Source organism: Mauremys reevesii, linkage group 2, assembly GCF_016161935.1.
Source record: "Mauremys reevesii isolate NIE-2019 linkage group 2, ASM1616193v1, whole genome shotgun sequence".
In the NCBI taxonomy this organism is placed as follows: Eukaryota; Metazoa; Chordata; order Testudines; family Geoemydidae; genus Mauremys; species Mauremys reevesii.
The window spans coordinates 3,937,868-3,956,708 of record NC_052624.1 but is presented as its reverse complement, the minus strand read 5'-3'; the positions used below and the strand labels follow the sequence as shown (position 1 = coordinate 3,956,708).

At 46.5% G+C, this 18,841-nt stretch overlaps 1 protein-coding gene across 1 annotated transcript in view; it reads right to left on the bottom strand.

Moving 5' to 3' along the window:
* ELP6 (elongator acetyltransferase complex subunit 6) overlaps positions 1–4,116 on the bottom strand; it is a 32,296-nt gene extending 28,180 nt beyond the window's left edge. The window contains exons 1-2 of the mRNA XM_039527661.1: positions 4,000–4,116; positions 2,911–3,074 (exon numbers count right to left, since the gene is read on the bottom strand). Coding sequence (XP_039383595.1) covers positions 2,911–2,964 — 54 coding nt within the window. The 5' untranslated portion in view covers positions 2,965–3,074; positions 4,000–4,116. The remainder of the gene's footprint in view (positions 1–2,910; positions 3,075–3,999) is intronic.
* Positions 4,117–18,841: the final 14,725 nt, after the last annotated feature.

Here is an 18,841-nt window from a genome sequence, read left to right as displayed (position 1 = left end):
CACATCATTATGCAAGTCTGGGATGACAAGCAGGGACTGCAGAATGTGTGGAGGCGGAAAGCCACCTTCCTGGAACCGTGTGCTGAGCTTGCCCCAGCCCTGCGGTGCAAGGACAACAGAATGAGAGCTGCCCTCTTGGTGGAGAAGCGTGTGGCGATCGCAGTGTGGAAGCTGGTGACTCCAGACTGCTACTGGTCGGTTGTGAACCAGTTGGGAGCGGGCAAGTCGACCACTGGGGATGCGTTAATGCACGTGTGCAAGGCCATTAATCGCATCCTGCTGCGAAAGACTGTGACTCCTGGCAATGTGTGTGAAATTGTGGATGGCTTTGCAGAAATGTGTTTCCCTAACTGCAGAGAGGCGATAGATGGCATGCATATTCCAATTCTGGCATCGGACCATCTTGCAACCAAGTACATCAGTCGGAAGGGGTACTTCTCCATGGTTTTGCAAGTGCTTGTGGATCACCATGGGCATTTCACTGATGTTAATGCGGGGTCGTCCGGAAAGGTGCATGACGCACGTATCTTTAGGAACACTGGCCTGTATAGAAAGCTACAAGCAGGGACTTTCTTTCCAGACCAAAAGATCACCGTAGGGGAAGTTGAAATGCCCAGAGTGATCCTGGGAGACCCAGCATACCCCTTAATGCCATGGCTCATGAAGCTGTACACGGGAAATCTAGATAGCAGTAAGGAGCAGTTCAACAACAGGCTGAGTAGGTGCAGAATGACCCTTGAATGTGCATTTGGCCGATTAAAGGCGCACGGGCAATGCCTATATGGCAGGTTAGACCTGAATGAGGAAAACATTCCCATGGTTATAGCCAAGTGTTGTATGCTGCATAATATCTGTGAAGGAAAGGGTGAACAGTTTATTCAGGGGTGGACTGCCAAGGCAGAACGCCTGGCTGCTGATTTTGAGCCGCCAGATACCAGGGCTATTAGAGAGGCGCAATGTGGAGCAATAAGAATCAGGGATGCTGTCATAAACAGTTAGTTAAGGGTTAAGGTTTTTTTCTACCTGTAAAGGGTTAACAAGCAGTACCTGTGAACACCTGACCAGAGGACCAATCAGGGACAAGAGATTTTCAAATCCCTGTGGAGGGAAGTTTTTTTTCCTGTATCTTTTGTTTTTAGAGAGTCTCTCTTGGGAGTTAAGGGAGTCCAGACATCTTAATCAAGTCCTCCCAGGTTTCTGCAATAAATTCTTCTATTCAAGCTAGTGAGTATTAGCAAGGAACTAGTATTCTTATACTTTTATTTCTGTATTTGCAATTCTGTGTTTTGCTATAGACTTTCTTTAATTCTGTACTGATATTGCTTTTACTGAGAAAGAAAGGAGGGGGAATTCTCTCCAGAGATTGATAAGTTTAGACCCTGTGTATTGTTCCATCTTGGTATTACAGAGACAGTTACTTTCTTTTTATTCTTTAATAAATCTTTTCTGTTAAGGACTTGGTTGATCTTTCCTTGGGTGAATTCTCAGGGAAAGGGGAGGAGGGAGGAGGACGGCATCCCTCTGTAGTTGAATCCCAGTATCTCTCCTAGGAGAAGGGAGGGGGGAGGAAGCAGGGGAGAAAGGTGTACTTCTCCTAGGTGTAAGAACTCCATGGATTTGGGGCTCTTGGGATCCCCAAGGATTTTGGGGAAGGACTGTGTCCCAATACACATACATTATTGGGTGGTGGCAGCTTTTACCAGATCTAAACTAGGATTTTAGTTTAGAGGAGTCCATGCAGGTCCCCATTTTGGAACCCAACAGCTCTAAGTGGGGGTGAGACCTATGACAGATGCCTTGAGGCAACTCTTTGAAGATGAAAACCAATACTGTTTGTTGCTATGCTTGGGTACTGCAACGGTTAATTACATTTGGTATACTAGGAAGCAGTTGCGATTGTTAAGGCCTAGGATTCAATGTAAGGAACTAATAAAAGTGCCTGGTGATTTGCAGGTTCCATGGTATCACACCTTGTGTGGAAACAAATAAAGAGTGCTTATAATTCAATAACTTTTGCTTTTATTGCCAAATAAACCACAACAATTCAGCCTCAGGCAGACACCTGGCATGGACAATTTCAGCCTGAATGGTAGAAGTTTAGCAAAGTTATAAACAACTGAAAACAGAGTCTTATAATGGGAAGTGTCGGGCAACCTTAGCTACAGGCAGAACTACCAGCTCTACTTATAGTAGAACAGAACGAAGTCAACGGGAGTCTGCTGGGTGGGCGACGGGGGCAGGGCCGCCAGGTGACCAGCTCCAGGCACTCAGCGGGTGCTGAGGCACAGGGTGTCGGCGGGGGCTGGCTGTGGCACCTGCCTGGCCTCTTCAGCCTCTGGCTGGCCCTGGTCCCAGCTGAGGCGAGGGCCACGCTCGCCCCACGGCGCCCCTCTCCCTGATGGGCCCATGTTCACAGCGGGCCACAGAACCTATTGCAGCTGCCCAGCTGGGCCGGAGGGGAAAAGTCTGGGACCCCTGGGACATGCAGCCCCGAGGGGAGGCAGAGCTGGGGGTGGCCAGGGGGCCTGGGGAGGAGACACAGCCACCACCAAACCCGCACAGGGACCCCTCAAGGCAGCTAGTGCCACCCAGGCTCAATGCCCCCTTCTGGCCCGAGTGGGCAAAGCAGGTCTCACGGAGACTACAGTTCCCAGCATTCAACGCTCCCTGAGCGGGCAGGGCGGCCCCGCTATAACCGCAGAACCTGAGCTGCACGCCCCACGTAGACTACAGCTCCTGGCATGCAACGCTCCTTCCTGAGCGGAGGGGCAGAGATGGGACTACAGCTCCCAGCAGGCGCTGCTCAGTCATGACTGAGCGGTGCATCTTGGGAGTCGTAGTCCCGATCGGGCCCCCACACATCCCGTCAGGTCAGTGGCGGGCGGCAGCCAGGACCGAGCCCCTCCTCACCTGCTCAGGCCTCTCCGGGGAAGCGTTCAGCAGCTCGTTCAGCTCAACAAACATCGTGCTCCAGGCTTTCTGCTCCGCCTCTCCCTTCGCCACAGCCTGTACGGTGCCCGCCGAGGGACCTGCAGCGCTGTTCAGAAGCCGCGTGCCGGTTCGTGGTGCTAACCCTGCAGAATGTAATATGCATGCGCCACTCACTCGCCCCACCCTCTCGAACTCCGGGCTGTGCTGCCGCAGCCTCTGTGACCGCCCCGCGTGGGGTGACAATTCCCCTCCCGACCCCCCCCCCCGCGACGACGGTTCCCCTCACGACCACTCATGTGGTGACAATTCCCCTCACGGTGTCCCACAACAGCCCCAAATGGGGGGGGCAGTTCCCCTTACAACCCCCCCATGACAGACTCACACCAGGCCCAGTTCTGACGGCCCCCTCTGAACCGGATCGCCCACTTCCTAGCTCCTACTGATAAGTTTCATACTGAGGCCACAGCTACACTGGGGCACTTTGCCAGCGTAGGAAGACCAAGATGTGATTTACTCACAAATTAGACACAGCTCTAGGGGCGGAACTCTGCTTTACCCCGTATAACGGGTGTCCACCCTCGGGGCTTTTCCCGGCACGGATCGCACCCCGGAGTGACACCGCTTCGCTAGGGAGAGTCAGTCGTGTAGACACAGCCCGAGAGGACAAGACAGGCCCCGCCGGGGAGGGAGCCGGGGCAGGTGAATGGCACCAGGGGGAGGCCCAGGACGCGGCACACAGGGCGGGCGCAGGGCTCTGCCCCACGCGGGGCGCTGAACGGCCTCCCGCTCCCACCGGGCGGAGCGCGCGGGGAGGGAACCGCCTCGCTCGGCTCGGCCACAGCCCGGCCCCCCCGATTTCTCTGCCCCGGATACACCCTCCCCCGGCCGGGAGCCGGAACAGCCCCACGCGCGGCGGAACACAGATCCAGGCCGGTCGGGGGGGGGAACCGCCCCCTTCCCGGTGCCGTGACTGGCCCAGCCCGGCCGCCCCTCCTCGGGCCCCCGGCCCCTCCCCCAGCGCCAGGGAGGCGGGGCCCCGCGGCCCAGGGCCCGGCCGGAGCCACTCACCGCCCCGCCAGGCTGAGCTCGGCCGCCCGCACCCGGGCAGAGAGAGAGAGCGCGGGTGATCGGCGCGGGCCGATCGCGTCACTGCCCCCGCGACGCCCCTCCGCAGCGCCCATTGGCTGCCCGTGGCGGGGAAACACCCCACGGGCGCCATTTTCACTGAGGGCGGCGGCGGGGCGGAAGCCGGCGAGGGTATTTTCGGCCGCCGCCTGGGCGTGGGCGGGAGAGTTGCGTGTGGGCGGGCTCGGGCGCGCGTCGTTCTGCTCGGGCGCCATTTTGGGCGGGCTGGAGACAGGGCTGGGGGGGTGCAGCAGCAGCAGCTCCCTCAGATGGTCCTGGAAGGCGGGGGAGGGCGGGATATATGGAGCTCTGGGCTCCTTGGGGAGCGGGGAAGCGCCTCTCCCAGGCGCGGGGGGCTGAACCCGGCAGCTTCTGGTGTCTAGGGTGCAGGGGCGTGGCCAGCCTGCGGGGGGCCTAGATGGCCCCAATCGGGGGTGTCTCTCCAGTCTCTGGCTGCTGGGGAAGGAGAGGGGCTAGTGTCCAATTCTGGCTGCAGCAATCCCTGGGATGTTGTAGGCCAGGAGCAGGGCCCTGCAGGCCACCTCTGCGCGGCATTGGGGGGGAGAGCTTGGGCTGCCCACAAATTAACTCTATGTAAGGTCTGGCCGCCTATGCCACTCCTTGCCCTGTAGTATCTGCACAGCCACTCAGGTTATAGATGCTCACGTTCAAAGGCTAGGGAGCCGTCCCTCCACCTTCTGCTGAAATAGATGGATTTTGGGGTGGGAAGCTAGTGATTTTGCTAATGAGGTGGAGGGCCATTTTTCCTAAATGGACACCATCTAATGTGGAGAAAGGAACAATTTCAAGTATTGCCAACTCCAAATGTTCAAAAATCATGTCAGGCTCACCAGAAATCATAAGATTAGCTTTTAAGGCATGAGGGTATATTTAAAAAGAAGATTTGATGGTCTTTTAATTTGCCTTCTGCCTTTTGAGCCACATTTTGAGGTTTTCTCCACAGTCATGAGGGTTAGATATCTATCTTTTTATTTAAGAAGGGAGGTTGAAATCATCACATACCCTACTTGACTCTAGGAACTTGTGCTTTAAGGAATACAATTATTGAGACTCATGACAAAATCATGAGTTGGCAACTGTAAGCCTTTCAGCTGTAACTTCTATTATCCCGTGTTCATTACTAGTTGTTACCAGCGGTAGCACTTCATGTCGTGTTTTCAGGCTTCCATCAAGGAACATGTCTGACAAATGCTAAGTGGGGCTGATTCCAACCCATAGACAGCAGCAGTACATAGAAGTACCAGCTGCTATGTTACAAGTATTTTACACACTGCGTGCTGCTGGTCTATCCTTTGCACATTTGATTATTTATGTAGCAGTAGCAACTAATGGTGCAAGTCTGCACTGGGGCCCCTTTGTGCTGACAAACAATAAGGCTAACATTCCCTACTCAGAGTTTACAATCTAAAATAGATCAATGGTGGTCAGAGGGTACAACATTCAAGCAAACTGATAGGTACCAATTGCTATTTCCATTTTGTTTTTAAAGTTCTTGTCTGTTTTACATTTAGGGGTGTTAATTTTATACTTTTTCCTGGTGCTAGAAAATCCTGCCAACTGGGTTTAATAAGCAGAACAACTCCTGTTCTACATAAACACCTCCCATTTAATCTACCAACTAGAGAATTTGCCCTTTAAGCAAATTCCATTGACTACCCCGGGGTAGGCAACCTCTGGCATGTGTAACAATGCTGGCACGCAAGCTGATTTTCAGTGGCACTCACACTACCCAGGTCCTGGCACCGGTCTGGGGGGCTTTGCATTTTAATTTAATTGAAGCTTCTTAAACATTTAAAAAATCTTATTTACTTTACATACAACAATAGTTTAGTTATATATTATAGACTTCTAAAAAGAGACCTTCTAAAAACATTAATTTATTACTGGCACGCGAAACCTTCAATTAGAGTGAATAAATGAAGACTCGGCACCCCACTTCTGAAAGGTTGCTGACCCCTGGACTACCCACTATACACCTCATTCAATGTCTGTGATATCAATTAGTCAGTGTTCTCTCATTCTAGAACTGTCTGATTATTCTTTCCTCTAGGGAAGCATGTAACACTTGTTTTTATTGATACTTATATAATTTGTAGTTGCACTTAAAAGTAAAGCAGTTTCTCATGTGCCCCCACCCCTCTTTTGTAGTTGGCCTGATGATCCTTAGATCTGCAAATTCTTAGCGGGAGGCCAATTTCCTCACTTGATATTACTTAAAATGTGACTTTTAAAGAAGTTCTCTTATAAAAGATTCTTTTGGTATTGATTCTGTGGGAAACTTAATCTCATCTTTCACTGAAATCTCCCTCACTAGTTTTAGTTTGATAGGTCTGGATCAGATCAGTGCAGAGCCAACCTATGCAGTGATAAAGGACTTTTATGTCAGGCCGTCAGGAAATAATCTATCTTTAAAACATCCTCCACATCATTAATACATACATTAAAAAGACATGCTAGAAAAGTAGGGAAAATGTTACTACTGTCTCCTTTGACTTTAGTTCTTATATTTGTCATATTGCCCTGATGTAGAGCCCTTAGAATATACAAAAGTCTTAAATCAATACACATCCTTTGTAGCTCTGAGCAAAGTTTCTCAGTTAATAGCATCAAATGCCATCTTTATCTCTCTTAAAGCAGCATATACTGTGGTTAAGAGCACTAGATTATATGTATACATCATATAAGATAAACCCCTTGTCAAGTCTGGCTCTACCAGCCCTAAAGCCAGACTGCTCTGTATGTAGTAAATTTAGTGTCTAAAATCCATATTTCAAGTTTAGATGGTAAAAATCTGTAATAAATTTTCTGTCACATCTACCAGACTTGTGGGTCTCTATAAAGCAGGATCTTTGTCCCCCTTTTTAAAAGGAGCTATGATACTAGACTTCCAACCAGATAGAATTCATCCAGTGTGATTTAATGACAGTAAACAATGTAGCCATGAATGTAGACCACCAATCAAGAGTCTTCCAAAAAAGTTTAGAAAAGAGATTGTAAGGACTTTACCAGCAACTCATATTCACAAATTTTGAGAAGAGTTCTCAGATGTAAGTATTACATCTGAAAAACCTAAAGTCTTCCAATCTCCTAGATAACATGACACACATGTCTGGGATCCATTTTAGTCTTACAACCATGTTCCAAACAGGTAGTGAAGGCATCCTCACCCATCAGAAATAATCTCCCTTTTTTAGAGAGAATTTTATCATTCATTCATAGAGAGAAATTGGTGGTCACTATCTATGAGAAAGGATAGCGAAATCTCTTTAGAAGGGCCAATTAATTATGGGGATAATATAAATAATAAACCAATAATATATGTATATAGATGAGCATATTCAAAACTTTCAAGCCTTGTGTGGCTTATTTAATATTAGTATCAGAGTTTGAAAGAAAATAATACTTAAAGGATTTAGGATTCAAGCCTTTCCAATAACAAATACACCACCTACATGTGTGTATTAAGCAAAAGAATCATGAATAATTACCGTGACATACCTGTTACATTTTCAGTAATGATACTACAGTTTTAATTTTATATGGCAATACAAATTTAAAATAAAATATATGTGAATGTTTACGTATAATACCATCAGTGGACAGTTACCCCTGAATTTGGACCCAAGACACCCCAACAGCGGCCTGCCTATAACTGTAAACCAATTAACAATTTGTCCCGCTTCAATGGATAACAAGAGGTGGACCACCGTGGAGGAATTGCTCAGGTTTTACCAGGGAGTTTGTCTCTGACCCTCAGAGGACTCCCCGAAACAGACTAGTTCTGTTAACCCATGAGAGGACATGAATACAGCCTTCCGCTCAAAAGACTGATACTCAAGCAGTAATTTTTCGAAAACAAAGTAACATTTATTTAAAGAAAATATTAAGTTACCATATATTTAATAAATGAGAGAGAATGTACTAGGACAGTGCTTCTCAAACTATCCGATGTGGTGGACCAGCAATTTTTTTTGCTATGTGCCAGGGACTGGTACCATATTTGTGCCGTATTATTATCGTATTCGCATAGGCACGTGGCACATCAGATCAGAAAAACTAACATTCTTCACTGTATTAATTGGAATGGGAATGTGCATACCAAGTGTAGCATACTCGTGGAGATGTTCCCATTAAATACATTGACGACTGACTGAAAGGCTGTGCATCTGTGTGGATAGTATAAAATGACTATTATTCGTTTACGATCCAAGAAAATATTTGAACATTTGTAGTAATATTAATTTATATTGGAAAAAATATAATGAATATAATAAAAGTTGAAAGACATTTTTTATTTTGTAAACAAATAATACAATATTACAAATAAAATATTAAAAAAATCAAACAAGCAGTCTCCTAACAAAGATATTATTTTAAAAATTATATATAAATAATAAAGTCAAAAATTATAATGAATAAAGTAAAGGTTAAAAAAATTGAAAGGAATAGGTAACATTAAATTGAAATCATAGTAATTTTGAAAATGTCGTAATACTAAAATATCTAATTGATAAGCTATTTTATTAACACAATGATAGGCAAGTTAAAACCTTTAATCTTTACTAATGTGAAAGGCAGCCTGTTTCTTCTTCGTCAGCTTATCCATTCGTGGCTCAGTTGAGGACAGTGCCACGTGCAATGGAGAATGAATATCCATACTATTCTTGTATTTTGTCTTAATGACACTTCTGTGAGACTGGCTTCTCAACATATGTTGAAGGAAATGGGAAAAGAGTTTTCAGAGCAATTTCAGTAAGCTCAGGATATTCTGCTTTCACTTTTATCGGAAGCAAGTGATGTTGTAGTTTCGAAACTCATCTTCAACCTTTCGTCAACAGCCATCTCCAACAATTTATCCTCCATAGTGACAGTTAAGTCGTCTTTCAATGGAATAAACGGATTTCAGATCCATCCAGTCCCTTTCCGTGGATCATCTGCTGGAAAGTAAAACTCAAAACATTCTGCCAAATTCGTCAAGTGTTCACTGATGACGTTTGTTAGAGATGTAACATTAAGGTCTTTGCCTGCATTGGCGATGATTGTTGCTAATTTGTGAAACATGTCATAACAATCTCTTGACACTTGACTCTTCCATGCTTCTAGCTTTCGTTTCTGTCCGTCGATCTTATTTGCCATTGTAAGTCACAAAGCCATCCTTCCCTGCATGGAGGTGTTGAGATCATTAAAGATGGCAAAGATATCAGCCAAATAAGCCAGCTTGGCTATCCAATCCACATCTCGGAACAATTGTGACCAATTTGTTTTTTTGTCCTGAAGAAACTCGGCAACTTCATTTCGGAGCTCAAATACTCTTGACAGGACTTTTCCCCTTGATAACCAACGTACATCGGCATGCAGTAGGAGCTGTTTATGATCAGCTCCCATATCATCACATAATGCAGTGAATAGTCTATAATTTAAAGCATTCGCCTTTACATGGTTCACAATTTTTACGACCTCGCTGAGTACACTGTTTAGTTCTGTTGACTTTTTTTGTTGCAAGACTTTCTCGGTGAAGGAAGCAGTGAATCGACTTGCATTCGGGTGCAAGCGCCTTAATCTGGGTAACCACTCCAGAATGCCATCCTGTCATTGCGGCAGCACCATCAGAACATATGCCTACACAAAACTTGAAATCCAGCCCACATTTGTTAATAATGTAGTCACTCACAGTCTTGAACACTTCAGAACTAGTTGTTTTTGTTGGTAGTGAAGCAGAAAACAAACTCTTCCTTCAAAGCACCCTCACATTCAAGGTACACATACACCATCAGAATTGCCATATTAGCAACGTCTGTACATTCATCGAGCTGCAAAGAAAAGTACTTTGCTAATTTAATCTGTCCTATGAACTGATCTCCCATATCGTGAGCCAGATTGTGAATTTGTTGAGCATTAGTGTCATTTGAAAGTGGCACCTGAGCCACTTTCTTTGCCGCCGGCTTGCCCAGCATTTCCATGCAGACATCTTTTAATACAGCCTATCACTAGCGTCTCACTGATTGTGTATGGCTTTTTAGCCTTAGCAATGCGAAGCTAAGAAGCTCACAAAGCACAAGTATTTGTGTGACACTTCAAAGATCCGTTTCTGACAGCCTTTTAAATTAACATGCTTTCTTTTGAAGAACTCTTTCGGCTTTGAACTAATTTTTCATTATGTTTTGTATTTAAATGCCTCTTGAGCTTTGACTGCTTCATTGTGTCGTTAGCTAATGTATCACCACAAATAATGCACTGCGGTTTTGACACTCCACCATCATTTGTGGCTACAAAATTGAACTGAATGTACAAGGAGTCATATTTCCACGTAAAGTCAGAACGAATGTTTTTTGTTGACAATACTTTGGTTTAATTTACATTGCTGTCATCTGATTCAGAATTACGTCCATGTTCAGCAACTGCTTGATATGTCGATTGGGTCTTGCTTTGCCATCTGTAAATTAGGCATAAAAATAATGAATATAAATTCCATTAGCATGGGTATATACTTAATTTATGATATTAGGATGAAAAATGTATAATATTAGTACAGCGGAGTCGCATCATACGCAGGGGTTAGGTTCTAAGGTCAGCGCCTAAGAGGAAAATCACATATAGTGAAAATTACCATAAAATACAGTACACACAGTACAGTGTATACACAAGAACAGGGGTCCTAAATCTACGGCACACGTGCCAAAGGTGGCACGCGAGCCCATTTTTTTTTTAAACGACAGGCTGTGGGTCCTGGCCGCCGCTGAGCCCACTGCCTGCCTGGGGTTCCATTCACTCAACCAGCAGCGGGCCGGTGGCCGGGACCTGGGCTAGCCCGCTGCTGGTCTGGGGTTCCGTCCGCCAGCTCCTGCGAGCTGGGGTCCCAGCCGCCAGCCTCGCTTAGCCTTCTGCCGGCCTGGGGTTCCGTTCATCCAGCTGCCGGCCCCACTCAGCCCGCACTATTTAAATTGTTGTTTTTCTCTCTCTTTTTGCCAAGCACGACCCTTCTAGTACTTACATTCTCCGATCAGTGGGTTCAGATGGTGTCCCAAATGACAAATCTGCAGAGATCCGTATGATGCTCTTTATTCAACTTCTCGATGGTAACTGCCAGTGGGGCGGGAAGTGGGGTAAGCGCGCTTGTGCGTCTCATGCAAAACATGCTGTAGCGTTATGGCATAATTATCAATATTATAATATGTGCTTCTGAAAACATATTGTTGACTTTATCGACTGATAATTATTCTTGGTGGAATTCATTATACTTTACTTTCTTTCCTTCCTTCCTTTCCTTGAAACTCATTGCGGACTGGTAGCCAATGGCTCGTGACATGGCACTGGTCTGTGGACCACCACTTTGAGTAGCACTGGCGTAACATTGCTTCTTTGCAATTAGTCTGTAATCCAGGAAGAAATGCGTTTTGAGGAGACCGGAAGCCTTGCAATATGGTATGGAAGGTCTAGCAAGTTAGTATCACTGCTATGAGTTCCTTTATATTGATGTGGAGCGGGATCTTGGACTGCGACCATCTGCCCTGAATCTGTAGGTCTCCTAGTTGGGCCCCCCAACCGAGGTCTGATGCATCTGTTACTAAGATCATGGATGGTTGAGGGGTGCTGAAATTCTATTTATGACAAACTATTGTCATGTGTTTATCATGGAATGTCAAAACAAATTGCACCACAATTTTGCCTTAAAAGATGCAGATATTTTTGTAACGATTATAAAAAGTAAGTTGTTTTTAAAATTGGAATTTTTTTAAAGCACTTCATCACCATTTTTAGAACTTGGAAACATATTTCAAGTCTATAGCCTTCCACTCAAAGGATTAACACTCAAGCAGTAATTTATTTGAAAACAAATTAACCTTTATTTAACACGCAAATTCCTTAATGCAATGAGTCTAATATATATACTAAAAGAATAAACCATAAGCCTTAATAAAACAGGCATATATTAGAATACAAACAACATATGTGCGTATTCAAATATCCAGTACTGAGATACTATATAATTAACAGTTATAAGTGGTTACATTCTTCATGCAATGGCCAGTCACAACCAGAATGCCGACAGGAAGGCATTAAACATATAGTTTCTCATACACAGACATCCAGCTTTATTAATTCAGTCATACCCATACACATTTCAATGGGCATCTTCTATTCATCATCATGCGTACTTTCTCTGATGTTTTCTCTTCCCTATGAGCAGTTTTGCTCTGTCTCCTGATGTTGCTCCAAGCTCTGCTCCTTTCTTCTGCGATTTCAGCTCTTAGGATGTTCTCCTTCTTGGTCTTGATCTTCTTAACAGTTCTGCTGCGGCTCCCACTCACGCTGGTGCCGCCTTCTCAGGCCGACAAACTCACACACACGGTCGAACACAGGATGACTGAGGCCTGTCAGCTCTCTGCCTTATATGCAGTTAACCCATCAATCAGTTTTAAGCCCTTTGGAATGTGGGCCTGATTGAAACCCAGGGCTGGATTAACTTTTTGTGGGCCTGGTGCCCAACATATTTGTGGCCCCTTTGGGGAATAATTGTAAAAGACAGGAGATTGACACAGCACATAGCTGCACAGGTTTTATTAACAATAGTTACATGAAGTGGTTTGGTTGAGTAAGGTAGTCACATTAATGCTTGCTATGTAATATACAAATTACTTATCTGAAGCAAGACTCATATGAAGAATGATGCTGTAAATAAAATATATGAAAGTTTTCTTCAGATTTTTGGACGTGCCTTTGCTGCAGCAAATGTTTCAGTTAAACTAGAGACGTGTATAGAGTTTACCATCTCCAATTCAATGAATAAGAGTATGACTGTTAAGTCTTTCTTGAACCATTGTAGCACATAAAGCATTTTTTATCCTTTTTAAATGTGAAAAAGACCTTTCACCACTTCAGTGCGAGACTGGTAGTGTCAGGTAAATGGATAGTGCAGCAAAGACATTTGGAAATGCTGTTTGCAAATTATGCATGTTCATTATGGTCAGCATTTGCAGTGGTGTAGGCAGAGCTTGTGATGATGGCTTGGAGGCAAGATGCTTTACAAGTGAGCACCACTATACCCATTCTTCAAAGATCTCTTCATTGAGGTCACCTGAATAGAATTAATTTAATCTTCCGTGAGACTCTTTAGCAGCAGCACTGTCAAGGTCACCTGTTAAACAGAAACTGTTGTTTATTTCTGAATATGCATGAATGCTTCTGTTGAGATGGCTGACAAGTGAATCAATTATGGTGTAGAATGATTCAACTTTGAACTTCTTTTCCCCTGTCAGCACAGCAGCAGGTTCTTCGCTATCATCAGCCATATGCTTTGGATGCTGTTTTGCTTGAAAGTTAGCTGTAGAACTTAGACATCGCAGATTCATAGTGTCATAAACAGTTAGTTAAGGGTTAAGGTTTTTGTCTACCTGTAAAGGGTTAACAAGCAGTACCTGTGGACACCTGACCAGAGGACCAATGAGGGACAAGATTATTTTCAAATCCGTGTGGAGGGAAGTTTTTTTTCCCTGTTCTTTGTTTTCTTGGAGAGTCTCTCTTGGGAATTAAGAGAGTCCAGACATCTTAATCAAGTCCTCCCAGGTTTCTGCAATAAATTCTTCTATTCAAGCTAGTGAGTATTAGCAAGGAACTAGTATTCTTATACTTTTATTTCTGTATTTGCAATTCTGTGTTTTGCTATAGAATTTCTTTAAGTCTGTACTGTGATTGCTTTTACTGAGAAAGAAGGGAGGGGGAATTCTCTCCAGAGATTGATAAAGTTTAGACCCTGTATATTGTTCCAATTTGGTTACAGAGACAGTGACTTTTCTTTTTATTCTTTAATAAATTCTTTTCTATTAAGGACTTGGTTGATCTTTCTTTGGGTGGATTCTCAGGGAAAGGGGAGCGGGAGGTATCTGTAGTTAAATCCTGGTGTCTCTCCTAGGAAAAGGGAGCGGGGAGGAAGCAAGGGGGAATGGTTTATTTCTCCTGGATGTAAGAACTCCATGGATTTGGGGCTCTTGGAATCCCCTAGGATTTTGGGGAAGGACTGTGTCTCAATCCACGTACTTGATTGAGTGGTGGCAGCTTTTACTAGATCTAAACTAGGATTTTAGTTTAGAGGGAACCAGTGCAGGTCCCCACATTGGAACCCAACAGCTCTAAGTGGGGGTGAGACCTATGACATGGTTGGCAGCGGTGACGAACCTGAAAGCCATACAGAGGCAAGGCATTTCTACCAAAAGGCAGTTTTGAAGCAGTTTTCAGGGTTAGAAGGAGTTTTTTTTCAGCTGGGCTAAGCTGAAGGGAGCTATTCTCTTCTTCTAGAGCAGGAAAGTAACCTGAGAGAAGAGGGGGGGGGTTACAAGTATTCCATTTCTAACTGGTATTGTTAGAAGGAATCTTCAGCAAGGGGCTGGAGGGAATTAAGTTTCCAGCGGGCTTTGTTGGAAGCAATTTTTCTTTCTGGTGGCTTAGAAAAGCATCTTGGAGGAAAAGGAGGGGTAAGGTTTTCTGACAAGTCTTTGTTTCAGGAGACCCCATACTGAGAGCTACTTAGCAAGGGCGAGAGACACTGGTTAAACCGGTTTGTCTTGCTCTTGGGAGGAGGGGGAAAAAATTTTTTTTTTCTTTTTTTCTCGGTCAAAAGCACAGTCATTCCACAGAACACAATTTGCAAAACAAAAGATTTGATTTCTCTTTGTTTAGTCAATGATAGACAGGGTTAGGAACTGAAGCAAGCAACACAGAAGTTCACTGACTGCAGAGGGGTGTGGCCAGCACCAGGACACAGAAACAATGAGTACCAAGGACGCATCTAAACTGGATGCAAAACAAAGAGAACTGGACTTAAAACAACAGGAATTAAATATTAAACTCCAGGAGATGGAAATGAAAGAAAAAGTCAAACAGGCTGAGCACAAGAGAGAAATGGAGAAACAAGAAGCTGACCACGGAGCCAAAGAGGCAGCCAAAGAAGCTGAGCACAGAAGACAAATGGAGTTAAAGGACAAAGATCTGGAATTAGCAAAGACTAAGCAGCAGGAGCCAACCAATCCAACCCCTCTTCCAACTACTGATCAACCTTCTCGGAAAAAAATTCCCGCCTACAGGACAGGTGATGACATTGAGGCCTTCTTAGAAAACTTTGAAAGGGTCTGCCTTGGGTACAGGATCCCTGAAGACCAATACATGGTAGAGCTGAGGTCACAGCTCTGCGGAGAATTATTACTGGTGGCAACTGAAATGCCTAGGGACAAAATGAACGACTATAGACTGTTTCTAACCAAGGCCAGATACAGAATGGGCATAACCCCTGATCACGCCCGTCAGCGTTTCAGAGCCCAGAAATGGAAACCAGAGGTGTCATTTCCAAAACACGCCTCCTACCTTGAAAAGCATTATTTTTCCTGGTTATCAGGAGCCAATGTTGAATCCATAGATGACCTAAACCTCCTGATAATGATGGAGCAGTTCTTGGATGGTGTTCCTGAGGACATTACACGCTACATACAAGATGGAAAACCAAAAAATCTCACTGAGGCAGGGGAGATTGGAGCCAAATGGATGGCAGTTGCAGAGAACAAGAAAGCTACTGTCAAGGGGAGCGAATCCCACAGGGTACACACCGACACTAAACCCTTGTGCTGCCACAAACACAGAGCGACTTCAGCAGCGTCACAGCTGTGCCTAAGTCCATTGTTTCAGACTGCAGAAGTTGACTTATTTTGTTTACTCTTGTAAGAATACTACTCCAAACTGTGGTCACAAATGCCGTCTCCAACTGATAAATGGTTTTAACTAATGAGTTTGCCTCTGCTCGTTTTTCGCTGTTCTGCACAATGTCTGCACCAAAAGTCTGAAGCACGGATTTACAGCGTTGGTAGTTGCATGATAAACTGCGAAGTTCCTCCCTTCGAGCTGACCACCTTGTGTCACTGAGGCGCTTCGGGAGAAGTTCTCTCTTACTGGCCTCAAGATGTCTCCTCTTTCAGAGAATCTTGCAACAGGCCCCATCAATAAGTTGAACCTGAGGAAAAAACATAGGTTTTGGACAAATTGAAAAAATGTTATTGCGTCAGTGCATGACTCTGCAGCAGCAACACCACATAGATGTAGTGAGTGGGTCATGCGTGGGATGTACCCTGCTTTCTCGCTGACTGCAATTACCTGAGCTTGCCCACCAGAATAAATGCCAGACATGTTACAAGCATTGTCATATGTTTGGCCTCTGCAGTCCTTTAGATTGATATTTAGTTCATTACTTAGGGTTTCACAGATGACATTAAACAGATGAAGACTTGTATGCGATGTAACTGGAACAAAATTCAAGAAGCGTTCTACACATGTGCAGTTATTCAGTACGCAGCAAATGTCAGCTGATCAGCATGGTTAATATCCGGTGCGGAATCAACACTGAAGGAAAAATACTTAGCCAGTTTTAGCTCATCCAGAGTGTCCTGCTTTACCTTGTTAGCCATGAGTTTGATGAAGTTGTCACAGATTGTTGATAGATAAGATGATGTGCCATGACTGTGACCTTGTGCCATGACTATACTTGTTGATGTGGCAGGCCAGGAAAGAATCAAACTGTGCTAAGAGCTCTAAGGAGCTAAGGCAGTTGCCATTATTAAGACTGCCAAAGGTTTCATTAGACCCTCTCAAAGCCAGACCTCGTGTCAGAAATTTTATTGTTGCTACGACTCGCTTCAACACTTCTGTCCAGTAATCTTTCTTTAACATAGCCGTGTAATTGATCACGCCGGGGCTCGACCCTCCTGCGGGCAGGAGGGGAGCCACACCGACTCACTACGTCCTCTGTTACAAGGGGAGGAGCAACAGCCCACAGTTCATGGAGGCTCAGGCCCTTTGGTGCAGGGGCTGAGCAGCCACAGTCAAGGGAGCTCAGGCCCTTTGGGGCAGGGGCTGAGCAGCAACAAACGGGTTGGTATCTAGGCCCAGGTCCTTACACCTGAGCGTTGGGTGAGGGGGAAAACTGCCCTCCGTGAGTGGGGTGGCAGGGGGGCAGGAGCGAACACGTAAAAAAAGATGCCAGCCAACATATCCAATTACTAATCAGATAGTTCTATAACAGGCTGCCCTGGACCCCATCACCTCCTGAAGCACAAGGTAGGGTAGGCACCACCATGTTGTGCAACAAACACTTGACAAAATTACTGGACTTAGTGATGGACAATGCGGGCAGGTGGGTATTATGTCATTCAATCATTCAACCCATAAAATTGCACACGTTTTGCCTCAGTGAAATTAAATATCCAGAGAATTACTGGGCCTGTGATGATGACCAGGGCTTGCTCACCTGTGGCTCCCCCTCCCTGTGCTGTGGAGGCACAGCCAGTCAGGTCTGCATCTGCAGGCAGGCACCCTGCCTCATGTGCAGCTCCCGTGGGCCCTGATAGCCACTAGACTGGGAGCCTCCTGGCCAATGGAATGGGCTGGGCTGAGGGGCGGAAGGCAAAGGGGGAGATTGTAGGGAGCTTTGGAGGAGGAGGGGAGGCAGTGGGGGAGGGGAGTGGGTTGGCACAAAGGGGAGGGCTCTCTGGAGAGGAGTGACAGGGGCACAGGAGTCATTGGGAGTCTCTCGAGGGGGCAGAGGGTTGTGTGGGTCTCTGTGGGGTAGGGGGCTGTGATGGGCGGAGCCAGCTGCAACCTGGGTCTGCTCTGCGGGGGGTGTTGCTATAGTCCCCTCAGGAAGCTCCCCCTATCCTGTGTATTTTATACCAGCCCCGGGGTGCCCATTGCTGCTCCTTTCCCCGCCCACGGCTCCATCTGTCTGTCCTCACAACCCCCCTGGCTGTGTCCTGGTGTGTGTCTGTCCCACAACCCCCTGGCTATGTCCTTGTGTCTGGCTGCCCCCACCACCCCCGGCTGTGTGTGTCTGTCCCACAACCCCCTGGCTGTGTCTGTTTGTCCCCACCAACCCCCTCCCCCCCCCCGGCTGTGTCTGTGTGTCTGGCTGCCCCCACAGCTCACCGGCTATGTCTGTCTGATAGGGACAGACCCTGCTGCTCGCTCTGCCCAGGGCTCAGACGCTGCCGGTGGCTCGCTCCCCCTCCCTGCTGTGGAGGCGCGGCCAGGCAGCTCCGGCACCGCCCCCGGCAGCTCCCATTGGCTGGGGTTCCCGGCCAATGGGCTGTGAGCCCAGTCGCTGCTGGGGCCTCTCCCGGGAGCTGCCACTGTGGTGAGAGCGCCCGGCATTGCAACGCGGGGACCCCCAAAGCACAGGGCCTGGGGCCCAAACATTGGTGGAGCTGGGCCCAGCTTCAGGATTATTGGTGGGGCCTGGGCCCCACGGGCCCATAGAACTCGCAGCCTATGCCCACAAGGGGTTTTACCCGCCCTCCCTCAACCGTATAGCCGAGGTAGGTAGTTTCTTGCCAGGCAATACGGCATTTCTTGGGGTTGGCTGTCAAACCCGCCTGCTGCAGGGACCTCAGGACCGCCGCGACCCGGGGCAGATGGTCTTCCCATCGACAGCTATAGATGACAACGTCATCTAGGTAGGCGGCCGCATAGTCACGATGGGACTGTAGTAGGTGGTCCATCAGTCGCTGGAAGGTCGCAGGGGCTCCATGGAGACCGAAAGGCATTCGGGTAAACTGGTATAGCTCAGTCGGGGTGGCAAAGGCGGTTTTCTCCTTTGAGGCCTCGTCGAGTGGAATCTGCCAATAACCCTTACTGAGGTCGAGAGTGGTAATAAACTGGGCCTCTCCCAGTCGGTCCAGTAGTTCGTCCATGCGGGGCATCGGGTAGGCGTCGAAGCGCGAGATGGCATTCA